General features: G+C 41.9%; 3 protein-coding genes across 4 annotated transcripts in view; 1 reads left to right on the top strand and 2 right to left on the bottom strand.

The window, feature by feature from the left end:
- The window catches only part of NME8 (NME/NM23 family member 8), a 29,251-nt gene extending 22,064 nt beyond the window's left edge, over positions 1-7,187 (top strand). The window contains exons 11-16 of the mRNA XM_049714698.1: positions 334-506; positions 1,146-1,290; positions 1,972-2,079; positions 5,368-5,519; positions 6,064-6,208; positions 6,950-7,187. Of these exons, the coding sequence (XP_049570655.1) occupies positions 334-506; positions 1,146-1,290; positions 1,972-2,079; positions 5,368-5,519; positions 6,064-6,208; positions 6,950-7,187 (961 nt within the window). The remainder of the gene's footprint in view (positions 1-333; positions 507-1,145; positions 1,291-1,971; positions 2,080-5,367; positions 5,520-6,063; positions 6,209-6,949) is intronic.
- The window catches only part of PNPLA8 (patatin like phospholipase domain containing 8), a 134,296-nt gene extending 119,355 nt beyond the window's left edge, over positions 1-14,941 (bottom strand). Inside the window, exon 1 of one of the 2 annotated variants that reach the window (XM_033438637.2) lies at positions 14,594-14,941. The gene's annotated coding sequence lies outside the window, so the exon portion shown is untranslated. The remainder of the gene's footprint in view (positions 1-14,593) is intronic. The other variant, XM_033438644.2, reaches the window with a different exon arrangement.
- A 2,533-nt stretch (positions 14,942-17,474) lies between these two features.
- Positions 17,475-27,009, bottom strand: SFRP4 (secreted frizzled related protein 4). The gene is made up of 6 exons (XM_004263338.4): positions 26,086-27,009; positions 24,711-24,791; positions 24,546-24,611; positions 22,435-22,633; positions 19,974-20,037; positions 17,475-18,017 (listed from the first exon to the last, which is right to left on the bottom strand). Exons 1-6 carry the CDS (start codon positions 26,528-26,530, stop codon positions 17,832-17,834), a joined length of 1,041 nt encoding a protein of 346 aa, XP_004263386.1. The 5' UTR covers positions 26,531-27,009; the 3' UTR covers positions 17,475-17,831.
- Between the last annotated feature and the right edge of the window lie 513 nt (positions 27,010-27,522).

Genomic DNA, 27,522 nt, shown 5'->3' on the forward strand with positions numbered 1-27,522 from the left:
ACAGACAAAATTAAAAGGAAAAATAGAAACTATCTGGAAAGCTTTACATAGAGGAAAGAAAAAATTTTTTTAACATATTTTATTTTGGTCTCCTTAAAATCCTCTCATGAAATCAAACATACATGATTTCATGTAACTGATTTTTGGATTGGTTCAATAAAGGTGGAACTAAATACATATTCTTTGATGTGATAGAGAGATATAACTTACCTTTATGTGAAATTCAATATTTGTTTTACTAAACTCTAATTTATTTGTGAACATATTATCAATTTTAATTTTCTGGCATGATTATTAAACTTCAGTTTATAATTATATTTTGGACTTCAACAGTTTCCAAGAATACCTAGAAAGACAACAAATATCTCAGTTTTGTGATGTTGAAGAGAATATAAGTAATACTAAGTTTATTGATGTCTTCATCCCTGATTTTAAAAAAATTAAAGGCATAAAATTAGAAAAGATACTGGCATTACTTCGACCAGCCCTCTTTAACAAAAGGAAAGGTAAGGAATAAAGTATAAATTGTTTAACTACTTTGTACATGGGATTTGAATAAGCTCTAGTATAATTATATTAAAAGATACGAGGGCTTCCCTGGTGGCGCGGTGGTTGAGAGTCCGCCTGCCGATGCAGGGGACACGGGTTCGTGGCCCGGTCCGGGAAGATCCCACATGCCGCAGAGCGGCTGGGCACGTGAGCCATGGCCGCTGAGCCTGCGCGTCCAGAGCCTGTGCTCCGCAACGGGAGAGGCCACAACAGCGAGAGGCCCGCGAACCGCAAAGAAAAAAAAAAAAGATATGTACTTAATTATTTTGTTTTCTGAGCCCTAGCACATCTGAGAATGTCATTATATTAACTATGTGTGAAATAAAACTTATCTGACTATACAATTTTTTTTTTTTTATAAATCCCCCATCCCCAAACCTATAGATTTTGGTCCACTGAAAAATTGGAAATGGCATCATAAATTTGATATGTTAAGAATATTATTCACCTTAAATTAAAATCTAATAAGCTATTTTTATAAACTTAAATTTCACATGAGAATGAAATGCATTCTATGTCCTCATGATAATACAGTCTGTATTGTGTGTATAACCAATAATCTAGCACTTTAAAACTTATTATGACTTTTTATTTAGAGGATGTTTTGAATATTATTCAAGATGAAGGCTTTAAAATACTGATGCAGAGACAAATAGTGTTATCAGAAAAAGAAGCAAAAACACTGTGCATGGAACATGAAAATAAAGATTATTTTGGAAATCTTATAGAAAATATGACCAGGTAAAACAGATTGCAGGTTGAGAAAGCACAGTCTGATTTACGTTTGAATCATTTAAACCTCTTAACCCTGCTTTCTGTACAAGTTGCCAAATCTCTCAATGCTGTAAAGATGTGCTGAGTCTACTTCTTTGCCAATCTCCCTCCCATTTTGATTCCCTGCTCAACTGTGTGTCTTCTCTGGTCCTCCTGGAATGTTATTAGAGTAAAGCAAGGTTCTGGGTGAAGCCCCTGGAGTCCAGTTGAGTTGAATGCTGGAAGCCAGAGTGTGCAGCATCCTGAAGTCCAAGTAAGAGAGCTGTGACTGACTCTCAAGGACTTTGGTAATCCTAAAGATCACTAGTCCTAGGAGACGAATGGGATGCTAGAAATCTGTCAGGTTTCTAGAAGAGTAAATGAAACAGCAGCTGGGGCAGAAAGCCAGCAAGGGTATATAAATCAGCAGGAGCATGGGGACGATATAGGGACCACCCTATCAGAACCAAGTCCCTTCTCTTCCCTTCCTTTCTCCGCTTCCATTCTTTTATGAAGATGCTCTCGAGAGTACACCAACAGAAATTAATTTCATACTCTTGATAAAAAGGGTTATTTTACTTTTTTCATCTAACAAACACACTTGTATTATCTACCTATAAATAGCTACAAGCTATCCTTTCATTAACTTTGTTTCTTCTTTTCTAACAGCGGTCCATCTCTAGTCCTTGTTTTAGTAAGAGAAAATGGTTTAGGACACTGGAAACAGTTAATTGGACCAAGCTCTGTGGAAGAAGCCAAAGAATACCTTCCAGACAGGTATGATTCACGTCATGGGTCTCAAACTTTTTTCATGGGAGCCATGGTGATTTTTGGGGGATATGGGGGTATAGGAACCAGAGCTCTAGTCCAAGGTTCTCTTCTGAGGCTTTGCAAGAGAAGGTTGTGGGCTGCTTGGTTTGAGACTGGTAGGTGGTAGCTACCCAGCCAAAAGGCCATATCTTGGCAGACACATCTGCCCCATGCACTAGTTAGGAGAAGTTCTTTTGAGAAGCGTGTGATAGTTGCTTCAGATCCTTTAATTGATCACAACCATTTCAAGACAAAAAGGGAACCTTCTTGCACTTGTTGGTGGGAATGTAAATTGACACAACCACTATGGAGAACAGTATGGAGGTTCCTTAAAAAACTACAAATAGAACTACCATATGACCCAGCAATCCCACTACTGGGCATATACCCAGAGAAAACCATAATTCAAAAAGACACATGCACCCCAATGTTCATTGCAGCACTATTTACAATAGCCAGGACATGGAAGCAACCTAAGTGTCCATCGACAGATGAATGGATAAAGAAGATGTGGCACATATATACAATGGAATATTACTCAGCCATAAAAAGAAACGAAATTGAGCTATTTGTAGTGAGGTGGATGCACCTAGAGTCTGTCATACAGAGTGAAGTAAGTCAGAAAGAGAAAAACAAATACCGTATGCTAACACATATATATGGAATCTAAGGGAAAAAAATGGTTCTAAAGAACCTAGGGGCAGGACAGGAATAAAAGACACAGACGTAGAGAATGGACTTGAGGACACGGGGTGGGGGAAGGGTAAGCTGGGATGAAGTGAGAGAGTGGCACTGACATATATACACTACTGAATGTAAAATAGATAGCTAGTGCGAAGCAGCCGCATAGCACAGGGAGATCAGCTCGGAGCTTTGTGACCACCTAGAGGGGTGGGATAGGGACGGTGGGAGGGAGGGGATATGGGGATATATGTATACGTATTGCTGATTCACTTCGTTATACAGCAGAAACTAACCCAACAATGTAAAGCAATTATACTCCAATAAAGATGTTAAAAAAAAAAAAGAGTTTCAAGACGATGATTAACAATATGTAGCCTACAATTTGGTAGGAACATTTACTAAGTTAAAGTACTGATGAATCTTAGAACTTTGTAATCAGTTCAACCCTGGCATGTTAGCTGTCACCTAGGCAGCATTTTAAAAATATTTTTTGATCTTAGCTGTTGGGCTTGGTCTCAGCTAGAGGAGGGAGATAGTATCTCATGCATTTCCATTCTTGGCATGCAGCTGATGGAAACAAACTGAATTGTAATTCGCTTGAATTCTTTGTGCTGACTTCAGAGTAGGACTGAAGTCAGGAATAAAGATGCTTTATCAGGCACAGCAAACTTGCATACCCACTGCCACAATAAATAACAGGACTAATGAAACATCACGTATATAAAAGTTGCAATGTTTTCTTTTGGGTAGGAGATCATGAATTGCACTTGTCCTGAATGGATATATTTCACCCCTCCTTTTAGCCCTACTCACTTACGTCTTTGCTCCTGTGCCAGACAATTACTGTAAAGGATAATATGTGTTGGACACTCTTTATGTGGAATGAGCAGGGTGCCACAGAACCTCTTAAATGAAATGTAGCAGAGAATGCGATACATGGCATCAGAGAGAGGAATTCCTATCAATACCTGGCCTATGCATGTAGGCACACTCTTCTAGAAATTGTGGTTCCACGTGTGGAGGCTACGTACCAGCATAGAGACATTTTCTCCAGGTGAAGGAACTCAGTAATTGCCCCTCTCCTCCCCACTATTATAGTGAGAGTTCCCATCCTAAGCCCTTACGACCCCTAATGTTGCCACAAGTTCACAATTACTCTTAACTATTATTTTTGATCGGTCCCCGTTTTCCAGGTTGCTTTAGAAATAACTCCTTCAGCAGAGCTCTGCCCTTTCCTGCCCTTGGGCATCACAGTCTACACTCCCCATTGCTTAATCTGAAATACAGTCACTTGCATGCAAGAGAAACACAGCAACCCTTCTCTCCCATCCTTACACACACACACACACACACACACACACACACACACACTTTTTCCAATAACCACGTCTAACAGCCTAACAGAGGGGCTGCTTGTAGTTCTCTGCATTGAATGGAGTCAGTGCTGATGATGGGTTAGGCTGTTTTTATCATTCATTGTGCAAATCCCCCATCCCTGGCAATCACAGGCTCCAAGCGTCTTAGTCTGCTAATATCTTCAAACCAGATGTGTGAGAACAGCCAAGGGCTGAGTGGGAGGGTCAAGTTGGATAACGAAAAAAGGAAATCTGAAATGGTCACTGAAACCAGAGAGGCAAGAAGAGGGTCTTTAAGTTGAGGACAGAAAGCCAAGTTTCCAGTGATGTCAGCCTATTAACAAGAATGGAGGTTATTCACTGTGGCTGGATTTTGTGGGTCGCTTGCTTAGGACTGTGTGTGAAGGGCAGAAAATGTAATGAGCGATAAGTATCTCCTCTACTGAAATATAAATAGATGGAGAGACAGAAAGAAGAAGGGGCAACTGAAAAACACTGAGGAACGATAACTGATTTTAGAGGTATGTATTCATCTATCATACAGAAACGGAACCAGAATAAACTGTCTACCCCAACATGGATTGCCCATTACCATCAATGTCACTCCTGCCTCTCTCCACAAAGCCATCCTGTACTCTCCTCTTTTATTGCTTTTGCTCACCTGGAGGGTTCCACTGCAGTGTCTCCTGGATTCAATATTTATAATTTGGTATCTTTGATATAGGGTCAAATGACGTCTCTAGTGCTTGATATTATTTAGTGATGAAAGAAGGGGAAGGAATATTTATTGACAGCTTAATATGTACCATATATTTCAAATACATCATCTGATTACATCCTCAAGACCTCCTTCCAAAACAGGGTTTATTATCATATTTATGTTTGAGACAACTGAAGCAGAGAGAAGGGAACTAATTGCCCAGTATCACACAGCTAACAAGTGATGCCACCAGGGTTCTATAGTCTGTGCTTTTTCACTGCACCAGGGCGTTCATTCCATCTTTCACAGCTGTCAGTCTCCATTATGACGATTACTGAAATGTTCATGTCCTTTCTTCCTAACGACTGTTCCTCCCTGGAAGGAAGTAGCATGCCCCAAGCCACTCTGCAGTTACTTCCGCTTGCACGATGCAAACATGAATAGTTTTACATTGTGTTATGTTGTGTTATATTATATGTCATGTTATAAGTTTTTGACTTGACTTCTTTTTCAAAGTTTATGCGCACAATTTGCAATGGAGAGTTTGCCTATCAACCACTTGTATGGAAGTGATTCACTAGAAGCTGCCGAAAGGGACATACAGTATTTCTTTCCTCCTGAACACACTGCAGCACTGATTAAACCTCATGTAACACAAGAGCAAAGAGGTAAATATATAAAAATAGAGCCGATGTATACATTTTTCTTCAATTTTGTGAAATTTTGCAAACTGCAGTAAAGTTGAAAGAATAAAGCAATGAGCACCTTCATCGTCACGAGGGAGTGCTCCAAGTTTAGGCTGTTGGTGGAATTTTGACCAGATTGACTTCATTTAGTTCCCGTAGCGGTGCCCTGCCGGCTCAGGGAGAAGAGCTCAGAGAGGCTGGCCCTTTCAATCCACATGCAGCAGGAAGTTCCTTGGCATGTGCAGCACAGGGATGAAAACACGTGTTCACTTTTAGCCCAGGAGCAGATTTCCTCCCAGATGGATTCTGGAAAGATGGATCTGAGACTGAACATCCGCGTTAACATACTGAAGTTCTTCCGAACGTCCAACTGGTGCTTTTTCAGTTTAGTTTAGCATAGTTTTGGTTTTTTAAAACCACTGGATTCAAGTAACAGTGTGACCTTCCTTAGTTATTTCAATCCACTTGAATACGGAGCAAAAATAGAGGCAGTCTGCCAAGACTACCAAATATCTGTTTTCCCTAGAGGATATCCTGACGCTTATCAAAGAGGCTGGATTTGATATAACACAGATGAAGGAGACGCTCCTAACTGAAGAGGAAGCAGACAAAATTTATTTTAAAATAAAAGGAAAAGCCTTTTATAAAGATGTATTGGAAGTTTTATCGGAGTAAGTTTCTGATATATAGGTCTTTACATTATAAAAGTGGTAACTGTTCATTGTAGAAACTTTGAAAAATACAAAAATTCATGAAAATATTGCATTTTTAATACAATTCATGAAAAGACACCCTGGTAGTATTTGGAGTTCTTTTTTTTTGTCTAATTCCTTCTTTCCTTCTCTGTTTTCCTCTCTCTCGTCCTTCCTTTCTCTGTTTTTTTAGGTTTTCACATTAGATATAGAGGTATCTGATTTGAAATCCCTCCTTTGGCAACATATTTAATCTTTGCCTTAGTTTCCTTATCCATAAAATGGGGATGATAATAGTACCTACCTCACAGGTACGAATGTGAGGGCTAAGTACTTCATATACTGAAAGTAATTTACATTGAAAGTAATTGGAATAGTGCCTGGCACGTATCCCTGCAATTAAACTACAACACTCTTCTAGCACAAAACGCTGTTGCAAGGGAATTCTCAGGCGGTCCACTGGTTAGGACTCCCAGCTTCCAGTGCAGGGGGCACAGGTTCGATCCCTGGTTGGGGAACTAAGATCCTATAAAACGCACCGTGCAGCCAAAAAAAAAATTAATAAACAAAGAAGAAAAAGAAAGCACAAAATCACACTGACAAGGACAAAGAATAAGGATGAGCTCTCTGGATGGAGCTGTGGCATTCTGTCTTTAGCTGTGTGTGCAGTCTCTACAGTTGCCAATAGCCCAAGTCTTCTGAAACCATTGTTGTTTGCAGGGGTCCATCTTTGGTCATGATCCTGACCAAGTGGAATGCTATTTCAGACTGGAGACGATTGATGGGTCCCACAGACCCAGAGGAAGCAAGATTTCTGTCCCCAGACTCTATCCGAGCCCAGTTTGGAAGAAGTATGTTGAAAAATGCTGTCCATGGAGCTTCTGATATGCAGGAGGCAGTGGAGGCTATTAATAGAGTGTTTGAAGACTTTGTTGCTGAGAACCCTGAGAAAAACTAAAGTACAGTACCTCTTTAATTATTACTTTATCCTCTTTTCTTGTTACAGTGGCTGGGCCTAAGACAAGGCTGTTGTGGAAAGACCAGACCTTTTCCCATGTCCCTGTATTAAACCTCACCTGCCAGACACACTCTGCGGTTCCACAGCAGCCTGGGAGTCTCAAAGCCAAGCCTTGTAGATGCCAGGGACCTGGGAGACAGTGGGGCAAGAGAGACACCCGTGGGTTTGCAAGCCTTGGTCTTGAGCTGTCCGTGCCATCTGCCATGACTCAGGCTCATCAGTCTCTCTCCTTGATCTCCCTCCACTTCTTCACTCTGAATGGCCAAAGTCTCATTCAGCAGCCTCAACTCTATTCTCTAAGTATCTGGAAACTTGGAGCCTATTAACTACCGCTGGGTGCTATATGATAAGGGAATAGAATAGAATATTAGAAAGTGTAGAGTAAAAGGCAATCATTTCTATTCCTTGACAAAGAGGTGCTTACTGGGGAGAAGGAGCAACATAATACGTATGTGGATTGAGTCTGCTCAGTTGTTGATGGAAAACTTAAAAACTTTTCTATCCTGGGCAATGTGGGAGACAGAGTGTAAGACAGATGATTTTTCCCATCAAACCTGCTTTCCTTCTTTACTTTCAAAGAGCAGGCTCACGAATGTACACCTATACGACGCTGGCTGCTGACATGAACATGACTCTTCTTGACAGCTTCTTCACGTGTGGAGTGGAGTGCCCACCTGGATGAGTCAAATGGAGACTCAGCCTCCGGAGCATAATAAGGAAGCAAAGTGAAGGGGAGCGAGCCCTCCACACCCAGCAGGTTCCTCAGGGACAGACGAGCAAGCACGCTGTTTCCTGATATTACCATTTAGGCTATGATTTCTCCAGGTATAAGGAGACTGTATCAAAATATTAGATGCATGAAATAAATTCTGGTATAGTGCAGCTCGTTCCATTTGTCTGACTCAACTATAAACCAAAGCATGATGTCACAACCCTTGAACATTTATGTTGGGAAAATATGTATTGTATGTCCGCTTGAACTGTGGGTTCTTGGTTAATACACCATCATGAAGGCTGTTACCTTCAGGGAAATGCAAATATAATGGGGAGACAAAACTCACAGAAACAATACCTAATTATAACTATCATCAGACGGTACATTATTAAGCATGTCAATGATGAATGACTGGGGGGTGGTGGTGAGTAGAACTACATTCTGTTTATAGCATCTATTAGAAATATGGTGTAGATCTAACGTCAACATATCCCTCCCTTTTGTGATGAGGGGAACATTATGAATAATACAGGGGATTTTGAATTAGTGTATATTTCAGGGCTGAATTGATGGGTGTATGTCTGATGGGTAGGAGCTGGAGAAGGTAAGGGATGAAATAGATCTTGAAAAATGGGTAGGATTTTCAAAATCAGACACAGACGTAGAGAACAAATGTATGGATACCAAGGGGGAAGGTGGGGGGAGGAATTGGGAGATTGGGATTGACACATATACACTATTGATACTGTATATAAAACTAATGACAACATGCTGTATAGCACGGGGAACTCTACTTAATGCACTATGGTGACCTAAATGGAAAGGAAATCCAAAAAAAGAGGGGATATATGTATATGTATAGTTGATTCATTTTGCTGCACAGCAGAAACTAACATAACATTGTAAAGTGACTATACTCCAATAAAAATTAATTAAAAAAAAATTCAATTTACTACAGCATCAAAAGAGTAAAATACTTAGGAGTAAACTTAATCCATGTACGAGTGCAAGACTTTTACACTGAAACTTATAAAACAATGATGAAACTAAAGAAGACACTAATAAGTAGAAAGATATCCTATGTTCATGGACTGGAAAACTTAATACTGTTAAGATGACAATGCTACCCAAATTAATATAGAGATTCAATGCAATCTCTATAAAAATCCCAACAGTATTTTTTGCAGAAATGGAAAAACCCATACTAAAATTCATTATCAAATTTCAAGGGACTCAGAATAGCTAAAATAATCTTGAAAAAGAACAAAGTTGGAGTACTCTCACTTCTTGATTTCAAAACGTATTACAAAGTGACACTGGTCAAAACAGTGTGGTAGTGGCATAAGGAAAGACACATAAACAAATGGAATAGAACTGAGAACCTATAAATAAACTTTTACATCCATGGTCAGTTGGTGTTTGACAAAGGTGCCAAGGTCATTCAGTGAGAAGAGAACAGTCTCTTCAGTAAATAGTACTGGGAAAACTAGCTATCCTTTAAAATAATGAACTTGGACCACTGACCTTACACTATATACAAAAAAATAATTCAGAATGGATTAAAGACCTACATTTAAGAGCTAAAACTCTTACAAGAAAAAAACAGGGGAAAATCTGCAAGACCTTGGATTAGGCAATAGTTTCTTAAATATGACCCCAAAAGCACAGGCAACAAAGGAAAAAGATAAACTGGTCTTCATAAGAATTAAAACCTTCAGGGAAACAGGTTCCTTTCTTTTGGAGTGAGCTGACCTTGGCAGGGCACTATGGCCCCTAGGTACCCATGCCTGTGACCCTGCCTCTGCCTACACAGTCCAGACACAGGGGTGGGGATCTGGGCTCCTTGGGTGCTGAGAGTTGCATGGTGTGGGCAGCGCAGTTTGCAACCCGGTACCTGGCCGCGCGCATCCATGCCCTCTAGGCCTGTGTGGCCAGGTCCTACCCCTCCCCACCAAGGCAACTGCCTGGACAAGCAGGTCCTCACACTGTGCCTGTGATGGGGAGGCTGCAGAGGTCGTTCGAGCCAGAGCCCATATGGCCCTCCTGCCCATGTGGGATGCGGGGCCTCTCTCCAGACCTCTGCTTTTTCATCTGCTCTCTCTGCACTGGGCGCAAGAGGGACCTCTGATGTTTGACATCCTAAGCTGCCATCTCTGTTCTCGCCAGGTTGTTAGGCTGCAGTGGGTCCATCCAACTCCAAGGCTGACAAGACAGAAGTTAATCCTCTGGGATCCCTCTCAGGAAAGCTGGAGCACCGGACACGTGAACGAACTCCTTCCCTCCCCTGGAGTTAGGGGTCTCTTTCTGGTTGTGTGGCACTCCTAAGGGTGCCTTAAGCCTGAGGTGGGAGGGTCTGCTTTCATGGCCACCCACAGTGCAGGGGCTTTTCACTTAGTTTCTGGATTTCTCACAAGGGAATCTGTCCATGAATATTTGCTGACCTGGTGAGTTTGGGGGGAAGGATGGTCTAGGGATTCCTACTCTGCCACCATCTTGCTGACATCACCTCTTGATCATTTGGTATTTATAAAATATTACTCACTCCCAAACTCTAGTATTCCAGCACGGTTTTGAAAAGCACACCTGTGAATACCCATCTGTATTGGTAACTTACACAAAATCTAATTGCATGTGAATTATCCATAAGTATAGTTCTCATTTTTTCCCTTTAGAATACATTTTTTTTCAAACTAGGGTAAATTAATTATTGGGTTTCTTTGGATTATGCAGAGAAATAAATAGAGTAAAAACCTTCACCTTCCTCACCCCTTCAAATTGAATACACTTATCTGATGCTTGACACGCCTGGTAGTATCGGGCATTCGTAATATGACTGTGTTAAGTGACACACTGTCATTGCCTCAGGAGTGGTCCAGGACTTCAAAAGCATGAAAGCCAAAAACTCTTAATAACCAGCAGATGGCATGATTCACTCAGTTGTCTATGTGTACGCAGCTGTACGAAGATTTTAAAAGCAAGACGTAGGGAAAAGCTATTTCTTTCAGATTGTAGAATTAGCTTTCAGTAGTCAGAAAACTAACAATCAATGTCCAAAGAGATATTCAATTAAACTTTAGTTTGTGCCAGCGTTGGTCTTGAGGCAGCATGAGGCAGGCATTTGGGGGAGCCGGGGTTGGTGGTATCTGGGAATATCTTCTTGCCCCAGAGGAAGAAAGGTTAGAAAAGACTAGAAAGGTATCAAGGCTCCAGCTCAGTGATGTGATCTTGAATCTTAGCTGGACTTTAGGCAGAACACACATATCCTTGGCCACTGTGGCTGAGGCAGTTGAGGACTGCAAAATTGGTGGGCGTGCCTTGAAGCACTGCGCTGAGATTTGTAACCATGATGAGAAGCGCATGATGGTGGGGATATGGGTCCAAATACACGGACTGGCTCAGAAGGTAGGCAATGGTGTGCCTGTGCGGGAAGGAAGCACCACTATCCCAACAGCCAGAAAGAGCTGGGGATGAGTCTGCTCTTCATGAACTGTACCATACACAACAGTCTCCATCCTTCAGCACTGGCTCAGTCATGCACCTTGACCCTGAAGCCAGAGCTTCTCTGATTGCCCTACTTGGCCCCTCTAGCCCCCTTCCAAGACAGGAGACCTGAAGCATTCTGGATTAGAGCCTAATACTTTCCAGGATCCCCTCCTTGGATCCTGTTCCCTGTAAGCAGATGCTCTGCAGAAAATGGACAGATTTCCTAAAATACGCTATGCTCTATTTTATGGCCCTCTTCCTGGAGTCTCTTGGCGCCCTTTCTTTTCACTGGAGTTTATCTGCTGCTATTGGGGACTTCCCTGGTGGTGCAGTGGTTAAGAATCTGCCTGCCAATGCAGGGGACACGGGTTCGATCCCTGGTCCGGGGATATCCCACATGCCACGGAGCAACTAAGCCCGTGCACCACAACTACTGAGCCCGCAAGCTTCAACTACTGAAGCCTGCGCACTCTAGGGCCTGTGCTCCGCAACGAGAAGCCAGCACAATGAGAAGCCCGTGCACCGCAACGAAGAGTAGCCTCCGCTCGCCACAACTAGAGAAAGCCCGCGCGCAGCAACGAAGACCCAATGCAACCAAAAAAAAAAAATCTGCTGCTACTGATGCTTGCCTGTACTGTCCGAACTTGCTCACCCCTTGGAAGCTACTTTGGATGACCTCCAAAGCCAGTTTTTTTAAATGCTTTTCAGAAAGGAAAAAAGTTTACTAAGCAATGGTTCACGTGATTTTCAGCTGCTGAAATATCTCAATGACAATAAATATCTGAAGCCATTAGATGACTAAAAATGTTAATAAATTTTAAACACCCATCTGTTTGATTCAACAACAGCGTCTTAGATATCCCTTGATACCATAATGGAACTTTATTCATAGCACCATTTTTTGCTTTTGCTTTTAGACCTCATCCTATTATTCATGTTATTACAACTTTCTGAGACTTGGGATCAGCACTCTCGTTCTGAGTCTTCCCTCTCATCTAAATTTAATTGCTAATCAAGTATGTTCTTTTTCCCTCTAAAATATATCACTAATGTGATCCAAACTTGCCATTACAAAGTGGTTCTCATCTAGATATTACAGCTACAGGTTTTAGAATTATCTAGTTATAAAACTACTCTCATATAAATATTGCTACTAGATATATTAGACTTATGCATATACTGCCTGAAATTGTAAAGGCAAAATTACACACCACAGAGTTTCTTTCAAAACTTGCCTTTCAAAAAAGGTTTCCTTACATTCTAGTAGAAAGAGACCTCTCTTAGGTATAATAGTAAATATTGTTAAGATCTGTAGGATAGGAAGGCAGAGCTGTCCCTGGAGACTAGGGACTCCCTGATGGCTGGCTTGGGTCCACGTTCCCCAGTAGCCTTGCCAAACCTTCCTTAGACGTTGAGGCAGTCTGGAGGGCTTCCTCCCCAGCTTTCCGTCCCTCTTCCCTCTGTCATGGTTCTCCCAGCCCTGTTCACCTCCTGCCTCACTCTCTCTCACAGGTGTTTCCTCTAATAGGGTCCACATTTCATTTAATTCCATTTTGGTGCCTGCTTCTCTGAGCACCCAGACTAACACACATGTAAGCAATAAAACAGTTTTCACGTCTGCGTGTCTACCTGGCTTAAATCCATACTATTGATACATTCAATCTCTCTCTCTCTCTCTCTTTCATAATGTTTGTAGTATCTTCTAATTATAAAAGCAACACATGTTCATTAGACAAAATACAACACAGCATTTATGGCTTGTATTCTTTTGTGCCTCATTTTTCTTCCTGATCCTGAGAACCCAATAACAGTGGAAAATTATTTGGGTCATAAAAATCTGTCCTCCCCTGGCATGCCTTGGGAGCCACCTTCGAAAATCCATCCTCACACGTTATTGACAAAATAAACTAGTCATTCATTCCCCAGCTGCCTGGAGTGTGGAGAATGTTGCCAGCAGAGGGCTCATAGATGAAGAGAGACATCTAGTTCCCAGCTAAAATTTATAAAAGTTACGAGAAGGAGAAGATAATTTTAGTAAGGAGCTGGAAAATCAGCACTTTGATACACCTATGGGCCAAGCATCCTGGAGGGTTACTGACAATGGGATCAAGAACTTTCCTTGCTGGGCATACTCCTTGGCCCAGCAATGCCACTTAAATGAACTTATCCCCCAGAACTAATTAAGGATGTACACAGATATTAGCTACCAAGCTGTTTATTCAGTTATTCAGTACATTCAGTTAAGAAACAACCTAAATCCCTAATTACATGAGGGTCTGTTGAGTAATGCTCACCACGGAATACCTCGTGGCCATTATAATAAATAAGCTGTCCTGGGCTTTATTGACATGAGAGCTACTTCATATAAAGGGCCGACTGACGGTTATGAAACAGTATGTATAATAGGCTTCTAATTTTTTTTTTATCATTATATAAACGCATAGAGGGAGATGGTGGACTGCGAGAGGAGTGACCGTCAGGAAGAGGGGAATTTGGACACAGACACCCGGACGAGCGCCACGTGACCGCTGAGGCACAGATGGGAGTTACCCTGCCTGAAGCCGAGGAATGCCCGGCATTGCTAGCAACCAGCAGAAGCCAGGGGGAAAGTATTTGGTAACCAAACTGATGGAATTTGAAAGAACTGGGAGTTTTCTGAAGAAGGTGTCTTCATCAAGAGGACAGGGTGGTGGAATCGAAATACTGTGGGCTCGCCCCCCTCTCACGAGCCACTCGAATAGCAACTAACTGCCGAACAATCATTGATAGCAAAGATTGGAACCTACCAAAAATGATATGCTACATCCAAAGACACAAAGAAGAAACCCAACGAGATGGCAGGAGGGGCGCACTCGCGATATAAACAAATCCCATACCCCCAGGTGGGCGACCCACAAACTGGAGAACAATTATATCGCAGAAGCTCTCCCACAGGAGTGAGAGCTCTGAGCCCCATGCCAGGCTCCCCAGCCTGGGGGTCTGGCCTCGGGAGGAGGCGCCCCCAGAGCATTTGGCTTCGAAGGCCAGCGGGGCTTGAGTGCAGGAGCCACGCAGGGCTGGGGGGGACAGAGACTCCTCCACTCGCGGAGGGCGCACACAAGGTTTCACGTGCACCGGGACCCAGGGCAAAGCAAAGCCTGGGCCAGACCTACCTGCGGGTCCTGGAGGGTCTCCGGGGGAGGCGGGGGTCGGCTGTGGCTCACTGTGGGAGCGAGGGCACTGGAGGCGCAGGTCCTGGGGGAATAGTTCTCCGCGTGAGCGCTCCTGGAGGCGGCCATTTTGGTTTGGGTTTTTTTTTTTTTTTGGCCCTGCCGTGCTGCATGTGGGATCTTAGTTCCCTGACCAGGACCCGCACCCCCTGCGTTGGAAGAGCAGAGTCTGAATCACTGGACTACCAGGGAAGTCCCTGGAGGATACCATGGGGGCACCAAGAGCCGGCCCTGGCAGGTTCCAGGGCTGGGGCGCCTCAGGCCAAACAAGCAACAGGGCGGGAACGCAGCCCCACCCATCAGCGGACAGGCTGAGCCCACACCCACCTCTAGGCATGGCCCTGCCCACCAGAGGGCCAAGACCCACCGGTGGGCAGGCACCGCCCCACCCACCAGGAAGTCTGCGCAAGCCACTTAGACTAGCAGGCGGCAGACACCAGAAGCGAAGAAGCCACGATCCAGCAGCCTGCGGAATCGAGTCTGAAAACGCAGATCGGAACCTACCCTGGGACCAGCTGGTCCGTGAACCCTGGGCGACAAGAGGGGAGTGTACTTGCTGGGACACATAGGACGTCCCCGACAGAGGGCCACTTCTCCAAGGTCAAGAAACGTAACTAACCTTCCACATATATAAAAATATAAATAGAAATTTAGACAAAATGAGAGGAATATGTTCCAAAGGAACAAGATAAAACCCCAGAAGAACAACTAAGTGACGTGGAGATAGGCAATCTACCCGAGAAAGAGTTCAGAGTAACAATCGTAAAGATGATACAAGAGGGAAGAGATATGGGAACATATGTATATATATAACTGATTCATTTTGTTGTAAAGCAGAAACTAACACACCATTGTAAAGCAATTATACTCCAATAAAGATGTTAAAAAATAAAAAAAAAGATGATACAAGAACTCGGGAAAAGAATGGACGTACAGAGCGAGTATTTATATAAATGCAGAGGAAACACCTGGAAAATTATATACCAAAATACTAACAGTAATTATCTCTGCAGAGTGGTGAGTGGGATTAGGTAGGATTTTAATTCCATTATTTTTTTATTTTATGTATTTATTGAATGCTTTATAGAAAATACATATTTACTGTATCATTGAAAGACCAACAAAAGTATTTTTAAAAATAAATGCCTCTAGTTGTCCTCAATTATGAAACTTGTTGATGAACATATTGCAAAATTGTTATTTTTTTCTGATTAAAGTAACCCAACTCTCGAATAATGCCTATTTCGGAGATAGTACCACAGCCTTCCTCTCCATATATTTATATTTACCTCTCATATGTATCTAGGTGGAGAAAATATTTTAAGGGAGAAAAATAAATTCGTGGCTCTCACACAAAAGCCACTTCCACACTTGTTATATTACTCTCAGTGTGGGCTGCTGTTCATTTTCAACTTTTTTATAATAAATATCCAAACAGTGGCCTCGATCCTTTATCAATTAATCAAACTAATAAATGTGTCTAATTACGTTTTTGTGTGATATGCAGTATATGATTTCAGTTAAATATTCAAAGGAAACAGTGTTGAAGTTTGTAAAGTCATCTCCAAACTCTTATCATGTCGTTTTGCACTTTAAAAAAAAAGTTTTACAGAAGCGTTTTTTCTTCATTTCCACTGAGAGTTGTAACTCGCCTCCCCGCGCCCCCCTCCCCAGATTCCTACTATGCTAAGGAGGTAAGCTAGGGTACCAATGCCTTTTCATGGCCTTTCCTAGGTTTCTTTAATTTAGATGCTATGCCAAACACCTGTCTGGCTTTCCTTAAGGGCCAAAGCGGAGTATTTTATTGATACCCCTGTGTGGGTGGATCTATTGGATTCCTTCAATTCTGCTGCCCTGGGGTAGCGATGCAGGTGAAGTTACACTTTCAGGAGGAGATGGGTGCCCTTGCCAGCATCCTCATTAATGCTATTTCTCCATTTTCCCCTGGCTTACCCACACACCTCACTTCTGTGTCCTAATGGCTACAGAGATGAAATTAAAAAATCATGTGTGAATGCAACCTGTAACTTACCCCTTCTCTGAGAAGCAGGGACAATGGTACATCTAAAGGAGATTTTACTCTTAAGCTTTCAGATTGCTCCTCTACATTCTTGAATGCTGGATGAACAAGTGATTACAGTTGCTTTTTCCAAGTGCAGAGCTGGTGTGTGGCAAGGCTGCCATAGCAGGCTGGGGACCAGGGGCTTTGGACTCCGACCCTGCCACCTCAGACCCAAGGCACCCTTGGGAGCACCAGCAATCAGCAGAGAGACTGGGCATCAAGATACCTGGGACGTCCTGGGAAGAGATGAGCACCACACCCACGTGTGTGAGATGCTTGGGGTTGACTGATTGGTACCTAAATCATAAGAGGAGAAACAAACAGTTTCTGGTGCTACTTAAAGGGAACTGATAAACATTGTGCATATAAAATCAGGGCATCTCCACCATGGCATGGTAACTAGAAAACAAGGATCCAGACTTTGTCTGTCTGCCTTTCCCTTTTATTTATTTAACAATACTATTGTTTTCGTTTTTAGAGCTTCTAGCTAAAAACAGAGCAGAAAGGCTTCTTCGTAAAAACAAAAAACAAAAAACCAAACTCATTACAATTTTCCATATCCTACTTTTCTAGATTGTTCCAAAATCCCCTTTCATCACAAAAATTCTTCTGCAAACAGTAAACACATAAGATCTTTTAGACATTCATTCCTCTTGATTTCCTCCTTAGAAGCATTACATTTTCAATCACATTTTAAAAAATCGCTAACATCCTAACAACCAACTGAAATAAAACATATCGTTAAAAAAAATTGGGTGTTTTGTTTGTAGTATGGCATTTACTTTACAATGCACATATTAGGTCAAATTGTAAGAACAAAAGCATCTTTCCCCACGTGGAGCTCCCACAGAGTATGCACATGGTTTATTCTCAACTCAATAAGCTCTTTCGACCAGCTTTCATATACCTTCCATACCAAAAGGCATACCTACCACTATGGCTTGGAGTGACTTAAAAAGAAAAGTTGAAGCATATCATTAAGAAAAATGCTGCAAGACGTGTCTATGAAAAGGACTGCAGTTGTTAAGGCAAGGGGTGTACGGCCTTCTACAGGCTGCGTGGGTAATGCCTGGCCTCACCCGGAGAGGAAGTCCCCATTTTGGAAAGCAGTTAGCTCACACTCGTTTTGGGTTTGTTCTCTTTGGAGCACTCCTAGCTTTAATGTTCTTCTTGGGGCTGGCTGGTTTGGGGGCAGGCGGCTTCCCCTTGGGTTTCGGGGCGTTACTGCGGCTGGTGCGCCCCGCTGTGCGCTTCTTGTCCTGGATTGTCCTCTGTTGTTCCTGCAGCCTCTCTTCCCACTGCTGGGAGGCAACGTGTACACATGACTGTCAAGTACATCTCACCCCTTTATGCTCTTAAACTAATATCCAAAATAATGCAGACTTTCACTGTAATATATTCATCAAGACATCCAAGATTATAATAGCTACTCTACCCTACGATGGTGAGCATGTATCCTGTACCAGATGCTTTGGAAAGCGCTGAGTATATGGTGACATCTTGACAAGCAATCATTTCGTTGAAACAACAGCCCTTCTAGGTGGACACCATTGTCGTGACCCGGAAACAAGCACAGTGATATTATTTGCAGAAAGTCACACAGCCGACAAATGTCAGAGCTGGAATTCAAATTCACCAGTCTGACTCCAGAGCCCAAGGCCCTAGCTCATGCAACTTTTCCCATAGGCCCTCTCATGCAACTTTCCTATACAGCGAAGCCTTCTAAAAAACGTTTTACCAAGGCTAAAAGCAGAAATTTTTCCAGCTACACTAGAAAGTCAGGGTTTCTTATCACACTTATGGGTTCACCTAACTCTCTTACATCCAAAGGAAGGTAGAAGCTCCACCCACAACCAGTAATCCACTCAAGTGTTAGCTACCCAGAGCCAATGAGAAATGAGTCATTCTAGATATTCAAGTCTCCTTGATAGAAAAGGATTTACTCTTTAAATATGAAAATGTGTAAGAAAAAAATGAAAAAGTGAGTCCACTTGAATAGACATTACTTTTCATTATAACACATAAGTCCCTACTTTGTTAGAGTATATTTCAATTAGCAAAATATTTGAACATGACCATAGGCCAGGCAGGGGAAATACAGTGAAATGAAAAACACCGTCCCCACCCTCCTAGGGCACAACTCTAGTCTGTTCTAAAATAATAAACTGTATGTTGTTACTGTATGTTGTTATTACATGATTATATTTTCATATTCTTAAGTTGGAGTATTTGCTGTCAACGTGAATGACCCAAACAGCTATGATTCTTGAAAGCTTTCTTTCCTCTCAACAATGTCAGGTTTTTATGGTAGCCTTGCTTTCTAGATCAAGTCATCTAATCTACTGCAGTTTGGGGAACCAGATAACCAATCTTGCTAGAATTGTCTGTCCAGTAAGACCAAGCGTGCTCCTGAGCAGCTCATGAATGTTTAGCTCAGATGCAAGAGCAGTGTTTGGGTCTGTTATTCAGAAATGCACTCAGTAGGAGAGGCTGTGTTGAAACTACCTTCTCCAAAAATCAGTATTAATATACACTCTCCCCTTGCCCAGGACTTTTTATTCCTGCAAAGTAAGAGAACACAGGCAGTAGCAGTATCTTTTGTGAATGTGGAAACACAAATTCTCCTGCATATATCTAAATATATTTTCAGGAGAAGGGATGCTTTAAAAATTCCATCCCAATGACCTGATTTATTTAGTTCTGGAATGATTTCACATGTCTGGGCAAAAGATTATTCTAACTCCTCTGAGTTGCCAATATTTCTATGATGTTGCTACTAAAATTATGGGTCTGGCCACAAAAGTATTACTCTGTGTATATGATTTATTTTGACAAAAGTCTTAAAATTATTTTAAATACAGGGAAAGATTCTGCTTTATAGAGTGATAAGGTGATTTTTAAAACTAGGTATTCACACCCCTACATGTATATGTCTGTATTAATCCCACTGGATATTAATTCTGTTCAAGTATTTGACTGTTTGCTAAAACAACCAAAAAACGAATTTAATCTGGAAATAACCAGTAGATCAGTATTGAATGCAACCAAATCACCTTTGAAGCTAAAGAGAATTTATGGTAGACACTCCAAGTGAGAAAAATTATTCTCTCAACTACCTATTCAAAAGACAAATACTGCTGCTATTGTTGGCTCCTATGATAGCCTGGAGATGAAAGAATGTGAAGACTTCCCAAATTCTATAGAATTTCTTTACATGCATTCAAATCCATATTCCTAGTATTGCTAATTATACTTACTATGGATCTTTTACTAAGTTGATCTCTCCATTTTTCAACTAAACAATTTTCAAGAAGCATCATCCTGAAAAAAAGTAATTTATCTTAATAAGCAATACTTATTATGAAAGTAGGAAGTTCAAAAATACAAAAAATTGTAAAAAACAAAATTCTTCACTAACTGTTAACCCCACAATTCCCCATTTATATTTTATTGATATTTCATTTCATTCTTCCTTGTACCTATATATATTTTTAGATCACACTGTATATTTAGATCACACTGTATATTTCCTTTTAGCATTGTATGTATTTTCTGATATAATTGAATAATTCAAAAAATATAACTTTCATAACCATATAAATTATAACTATGGATAGCCATAATATATTTAACTATTTCTCCACTATCGAACCTCCTCTTTTGCTTAGCTATTATTATTAGCATTGCATTGAATATCGCTAGTGTGCACTGGCTAGTTATATCCTTAAGATAGATTTCCGAATGTAGAAATCTGGGTCAGAGTATGTATTTTTTTCTTAAGGTTTTCAATGCACAGTGCTAAATTATTTTCAAAATGGCTGAACTTTCATTTAATTGACCAACACTAAGACTAGGTAAAAATGGAATCTTGTTTTTATTTGGGCTGCAGAATTAGGAGATAAATATTTTAATGTTTATTTACTACTTGTACTTCTGCAACTTTGTATAGATTTACAGATGTACACGTATTTCTATATTGTAGTCTTAATGTTTTAAATATTCATTTATATGAACTTTTTATAGAGTAAGATTACTATTCTTTTGTCATACCTGTTGCAAGTACTTTTTGTCTTTCTCTTTTTGATTTTTATGTACACAATAGTGTCATCAAATATGTGCATTGACATTTTCCCTCGTAATTTCTTACATTACTTTTATGTTTACAAACCACTTTGCTTTTCAGATAGCATACATTTATTTACCGACCTTTATCCTTTTTGATTAGGTTTTTAAACTAGTTACCTCTTTAACCCATTTGAAATTTATTTTAGAGTACAAAGTGAAAATGCATACTATTTTTCCAAGTAAAGCTATTTGCAACATTTAGTAAATAATAGTTTCATTTCTATTGATTTGCCATATTTCCTTCATGATACAAGTTCTTGTATGAATTATAATCTGTTGCAAGACTTTTTCCTCTGCTCTATTTATCTACACATCTACTGTTGCTCCGCATGGTTTGAACTAGCTTTATCCTACTCTTGTTGTCTCATAAGGCACATTTCCTCTCATCCCTCTTATTTTCAGAACCTCCTTTACATGCCCTTACCAGTTTATTCTTCCAAATGATCATTAGCATTATTTGTGAAGACATAAATCTCAATCATCCAGAAAATTTTTACTAGGATTTTGATCAGAATTACACTGTCTATAAATTAATGGGAAAATGACACGAAGGCTGTTATTTAACTCATGTATAATCCATTCACCTGTGCAGAGACCCGGCACATCCCCAGAACTGCTTCTAGTACTGGAGCGGATGCAAAAGTCATACAAGAGACCAGCCCAGAAATATTCATTCAACATTCATTCACTCAATGTCTTTAGAAAGACAAGATATAAGCCGCAAAACAGCTTTAAAACCAAGAACGCAAGGAATTTTGAAGAGGGTACTAAGTACTGATAGACTCCAGAACAAGAAAGCATTCAAGTGAAGTCAGTTTCAAAAGGTGTTTTTTTTGTTTTTGTTTTTTTCAGAAATAGAATCTTGAGCTGTATCCAGAAGAAACAGGTGAGCATTATTAATGGCAGAGAATCAAAGGGAAGACTTTTTATATAAAGATTAGTAGTTCTGCTGGAGAAATAGATTGCAGCAAGTTATGGGACTCAGTCTGGAACCTGCACTGAAGTGTTTGGTTTTTATATTTTAAGGACTTGTTATATTATAAGGATAAATAAAAAGATGCTAAGGAGAGATGTGTGGGGAGACACCTTCAGCTAGAGATACGCGTATAATAGATGTGTGTGAGTGTGCACGTGTGTGTACGTGTGTGTGTATGTAACACTCCAACCAACAAATGTTGTAAATTCAGTGTAAAGAAAATGTGTGGAAGTGTAGTCTCAAATGGACATTTTCCTTTGATTTGTAAGTTATTAAAGAGACCTTAAGAAAATTCAGTATTTGCCACACTAAGATTGCTTTGAAAAGAATTGGTTTTACTCAAAGTAATATATTTGTCTATAAGTTTTTGAAATCAGGTAATGAATTCTGAAATTGATTTTTAAAGAGTCCACTCAAATATATTTCCATTTTTCCTTAATTCTATGAAGAATTAATCGATATTTAGGAGATACGATATCCTAACCAAGGCATCTATTCAAACTGATTTTTCAAAAAGCTAGAGCCGTTTTTTTTTCTTCCTTTTTAAACCACGATTAAGTGGAATTTTATGTTTTTCCTAGGCAGTGTGTAATTTTTTTCTGCCCGTCTGTGCCTACCGTGAGCGCCACTCATAACACATGATGAGAACATCTTGGTGGGGCAGGATGTGAGGACACTGGCAGGATGAATTCGTAATGAGTGGGACTTGAGTTCGAGGGATGGGTGATGAGGACTTGAAGATCTCTTTCACATCCACCACTGTAGTTACTTCATTACAGCCACTCCTCTGCACAGCTTTTATTTTGGCATGAATGACTGCAATTGAAAAATCGATATGTGTTATTGAAGCTTTGCAGAAAAATATGGAAGGTTTATTCCTGCCAACTCCTGAGTCTCTCTTAAAGAATCACTCCTGTAATTATGGTCATGTCCAAGCTGCCCGAATGCAGGCAAAAAAGCCCACACAATCGTGTGCTAAATGTAAGGCCTCGCATATTGTCAACAATGTCTTAAAAGTTCTGAATCATGCTGCAAGACGGAAAAGTAAATTCACAAGCAGGCTTAGTCTGGGATCTGTCTTTGTGTCAGTGACTGCTCCACAATGGACCACAGATAGGGTTTGAATAGAGAATCCCATGGATCCTTCTCAGCCCTAAATTTCTATAATTCTACGATTAGGGGTTTTTTGGGGGCCAGAAACATATCAGGAAATTTAGTTACATAGAATGTCGATAAAATTTTATAGAAACAATACTTGCTTCTACTCTGTCATGTAATGATTTGAAGTGAGAATCATATATTCTCAGATTCAGAAGCCACCTGAAAGTTTGTATGGTTCAATCACCCATCTGCTGCTTGAACTCGCTCTGCTCCAGAGGAAGTTATTACAGTCATAACATTTTGGTACCGGAAGGAGTCTCTGAAGACTACTGTTCTCAACCCTTTAATTTCCCAAACTGCCCAAGCAGGGTCCATGGTGGGTAGAGGTAGAACTGTTATTACAGATGGCTGGTAATATCACTGTCTCTGATCCTGCTTTCAATTCTGACTCTTTTGGTCCCTTGCTATTACTGCCTGCAGTGGAGTTGTAATCAGCCGAGGGTGGCTCTGTCTTGGATTCCATCCTAGGAAGCTGGTTTATGAAGGAGCTAAAGAATGTAAATAGAAAATAGTTTCATTATCAAAGTGATTCTGAAGCAATGATTCCCCAGAGAACAGCATGACAGTGAAACTCAGACTGGACAACTAAGTAAGGCTGGATAGTGTCAGATGAGGGACTTTGTGGGTCAGATTACGATGATATTTACATAGAACAGGTTTAAAATAACAACAACAAAAAGCTACTAGAAAAGATAGTGTACTTTTTTTTTGGTTGAATTATGCACTTCGGCTATGTGTGATTCTAAAATCCGACAACCTAAATAAGAGGTTATTTTTTCAGACTTTTATAGTGCCATGGTCTTCCTGCTTTTATGTGGGTTGTATAATATAAAGGTTCTTATGATATAAAATTTCAGTTTGAAATATGGAAAGCTGAGTTAGCAAATAAAATGAACAGTTTTCCCCAAACAGTTTCTGTTGTTTCAGTAGAAATAATTTAAGAAATGCAAAAAAAAAAAAAAAACCCAGAAAATAGCCCAAAAAGATATTTTAAAGGAACACATTTTTAATTAAATTTACTTTCAAATGATGATAGCAGAATTAAATTTGCTGAAAACATTCAAAGTAGCATGATTGACTTATTCTCTGAAGAAAGTGCTGTATGGGTCTTTCAAATAAGAGAAGAGGGCATTTAAGCTATGCCGATACTTACAGCCACAGGGTCTTGTGATTAACATATTCCCACAATTTCTTTAAGGTGTTTAATATTTGTAGCTATTTATAGGTTAAAAGATACATGTGCAGATCTTAATTCCTGGGTCTCTGGGCCTCAGGTCAAATCCATGGATCCTTCCTGCAGCAGTGAAATCCTGAGAAAAGTGAGGTGCTCTCCCGGCTGACAGCACTTCTCACCAGGACGTGTAGGATGAGGAATCGCACTAATTCACACCACCGTTCTCACCTGGGTGCTTTACCCAGAAAAGCAAGACGTTTTTACAGCTGTTATTGTGCCACCTAGAGCCCACATGATTAACTAGAAAAATCCCTCTTCGTCACTTCATGACTAGCAGACCTAGCTTTGTCATGTGCCAAGTCCCCAACCCAATGGTTTCAGCAGATGATTTACCGTAACTGTAGTTTTTGCTCAGGTACGTCGCCAGGGTCGGCTTCACCTTTTTGCACTTGCACCGGTCTAAAGAAGACAAAAGAGAGACCAAAAATTGAAAAAAAAAGATTCAGAAATCACTCTGGGGAGAAGAAAGAGAGGGAGCCTTGAGGACAAAGAACTCACCAGGGCTTAGGCGTTTACAGTCGATGTCAAGAGGCCTTTCCTGTACCATCATGTCTGGAGTGATGTCTATCCACTTAACGTCTGAAACACACAGGGCCACATGGGTGTGGTCAGTGATTTGGTCTGTTCACCCAGCTGGAATAAGGAATCATCTGGAGACACTGACAACACAGCAGTGCACACACACACACACACACACAAATCCTGAATGGTAAAAATTGTATGTGATTGTCAACTACTTCTTTCATATAGACTCTCTGGGCTTAGGAAAGAAGACTTGGCTGGGACTGCTTATCCAGAACAAATTGGTGTGAAGGCACGTCCATTTAACTGGCTGATACCTACAGTCAACCTGGATAAATTACATCCTTCCGCCCCAAACCTATTTTAAAATGTTGATTTTTCAAGTTGACAGTTTACACTAATCAGAATAACCCAAATATTTCCAAATCCCCACCTCACATTTTGCAGAAACAGTCCATAGGTACCCCAAACAAGCATAGCCCTGTATCATTTCTATAATTTAAGCAATGAATATGTTTTTTCTAAAACTCTGAATTAGAGAGGAGTTTCGATTTTTCCTCTTCATTTTACTTCTTCTCCTCCACGTTTTGGGCAATGCTCTGAGGTATAACTTCAGAGACTACACTAAAGCAACACCATAGTTTCTTTAAATGTGCAGCAACCTGGGTTAGGCATAAAAGGAGGCAAAAATATACTTAGGTTTTATTTCAAGAAGTGGATTTAAACCTGCTCCTTCTTCCTAGAAAAGCAGGAAAAAAGACCAAAGAGAAAAGAAGGAAGTGGTGGTTGAGCTCGAGTTGACTAAGATGCCACAGAGGTTGGCCCTGGGTCAAAGACTATGAAACAGATGTCACAGTTTTCCAGGGCAACTAAATTTACAAACTGCACTCCTGGTGGGGAGTGAGAACTAGTACTGTTTTTTCAGAAGAGCTTTCAAGAGCTAACATTAATGAAGAATCCTGGTGGGAATATTTTAATAATTAAATGATAACACGTGAAGTACTTAAAGCTGGCTCAGATCCACCTTAAACCCTATACGCTTGTTTGCTACTGCTACTATCTTATTTTATTACTATAAAGGAAAATGTCCCCAATGGTCCCCTATCTAAGCAAAATCGCCCGCCCCTCCTTATGGGACATGGTGCTCCTTAGCTCCCAAAACTCCAGTAGAGAAAGCAGACTTTTCCCGAAATCAAGTCACAGCCCTTCCCACCTCCTCCAGCTCTCCTAAGTAGAATGGGGGGCTGCTCGACCACCCGTTGGCAGCTGTAGGTGTGGCCGTCGGGTTCTCACGTGGCAGCGACAGCCCAGGGTGCCTCGTCACCCCCCTCGGTCCTTCCCCGGGCCTCACCCTCCGGGAGGTCAGTGACGATGGCCTCGGGCGAGATGCACACGCCCCGGTCGTAGACAGGCAGCTCGTCGCAGGCCAGGCTCTCGGGCCAGCTGTGGTTGTACATCTTCATGAGGGGCTCGCAGTCGTCACGCGCGCGCTGGCACACCGACTTGCACGGCTTGATGGGGTCGTGCAGGAACTCCAGGGTGCAGATGGGCGCGTACATGGCGCAGAGGAAGAAGCGCAGCACGGCGCTGCAGTTCACGTCCACCAGCTCCTCGTACTGCTCGATGGCCAGGATGGCGTTCTCCTGCGTGCTGTGGTGCAGGTGGTTGGGCATCCGCGTGATGTTCCAGGGCATGTGCCGGCACATGGGGATGCGCACTGCCTCGCACGGCGCGCCGCGCACGCCCAGCGCCAGGCGCAGCCACAGGCAGAGCGCGGTCAGGATGGAGAGGAGCATGGCACTGCTCTCCCGCGCCTCCACCCCGACAGGCAGAACGGGCCCTTCTCTCCCCGTCCCCCTAGGCTTTCTCTCTCCCTTCCCGAAGGAGGAAGTCCTTTAGGGCACAGGCGTTGTGCTCGTCCCAAACTCCCGTGGGCAGCAACGCTGGGCCGCGGGGGCCGGCTGGGAGTATACGCCGTCCGACGCGCACAGCACGAGTAGCACCAGCCCTCAGCCTCCGGGGCGTGAACCCGCCCTGGTAGCTCCGAGCGCAGCCAGTCCCGGCCATTGCGGGACCTATTTATCCCGACACCTCCCCTGACGTGGGCTCGGGAACGCTCCCTTGGCAGCTGCAGGCGCGGCGCGGGCTCCCCCTCGGCCGCCCCACCCTCGGCCCTCTCTTGCAGAAGTGGTGACATCATCTCCTCCGGGCCGCAGCCCAGGGCTGGAATCCTGCATTCCCCCAAAGTCCGTCCTTTTTAGTCTGGCCAGTCCTTTTTCTCCAGACCAAGAAAAAGAGCCTCTGGCAGTCGTTTTGGACACCGGATCCAAGAAGGTGCAAGAGAGGATTTCAAGAGAGGGAGGGACCGCCTTTCCAGTCAAAGCTGAACTTTGCGCCCTCTGCCTTATGGGTTCCCCAACTGTAGAGTTGGAGGGAAATGGGAACTTCTGCTGCTCTTTAACTCGGAAACATACTTGCCTTCTCCAGTAGGGGGCATGAGAAGCGCTGAGCGGTGAGACTATTGTGCGGGACGGGGAGAGTGCAGCTGCAAAGGGAAGGACGCCCCCCTCCCAGCCGCGAGTTGTATGGAATTTGTTTTTGTTGTTACTATTGTGGCTAGTAGACGTTACTTTGGGCTCAAGTTTTTCCAGAATGGCCTCTGATCTGTACCTGCTCCAGGAACAGAACTGCCTGAAGGTGTAACAGCATCTTCCAGTTTGAGAACGTCTTCCATCCACCAACATCCCCTTTTCCTTCTCCTGACTCCCTATTCTTCTTTCCAACGTGA

The sequence above is a fragment of the Orcinus orca genome, chromosome 9 (genome assembly GCF_937001465.1).
Source record: "Orcinus orca chromosome 9, mOrcOrc1.1, whole genome shotgun sequence".
NCBI lineage: Eukaryota > Metazoa > Chordata > Mammalia > Artiodactyla > Delphinidae > Orcinus > Orcinus orca.

Coding starts and splice junctions, on each gene's coding strand:
- SFRP4 (XM_004263338.4), bottom strand. CDS start 26,530: ATGCTCCTCTCCATCCTGACCGCGCTCTGCCTGTGGCTGCGCCTGGCG. Junction 24,792..26,085: donor CGTCACTGACCTCCCGGAGG/GTGAGGCCCGGG, acceptor TGTGTGTTTCAG/ACGTTAAGTGGATAGACATC. Junction 24,612..24,710: donor CTGTAAACGCCTAAGCCCTG/GTGAGTTCTTTG, acceptor TGTCTTCTTTAG/ACCGGTGCAAGTGCAAAAAG.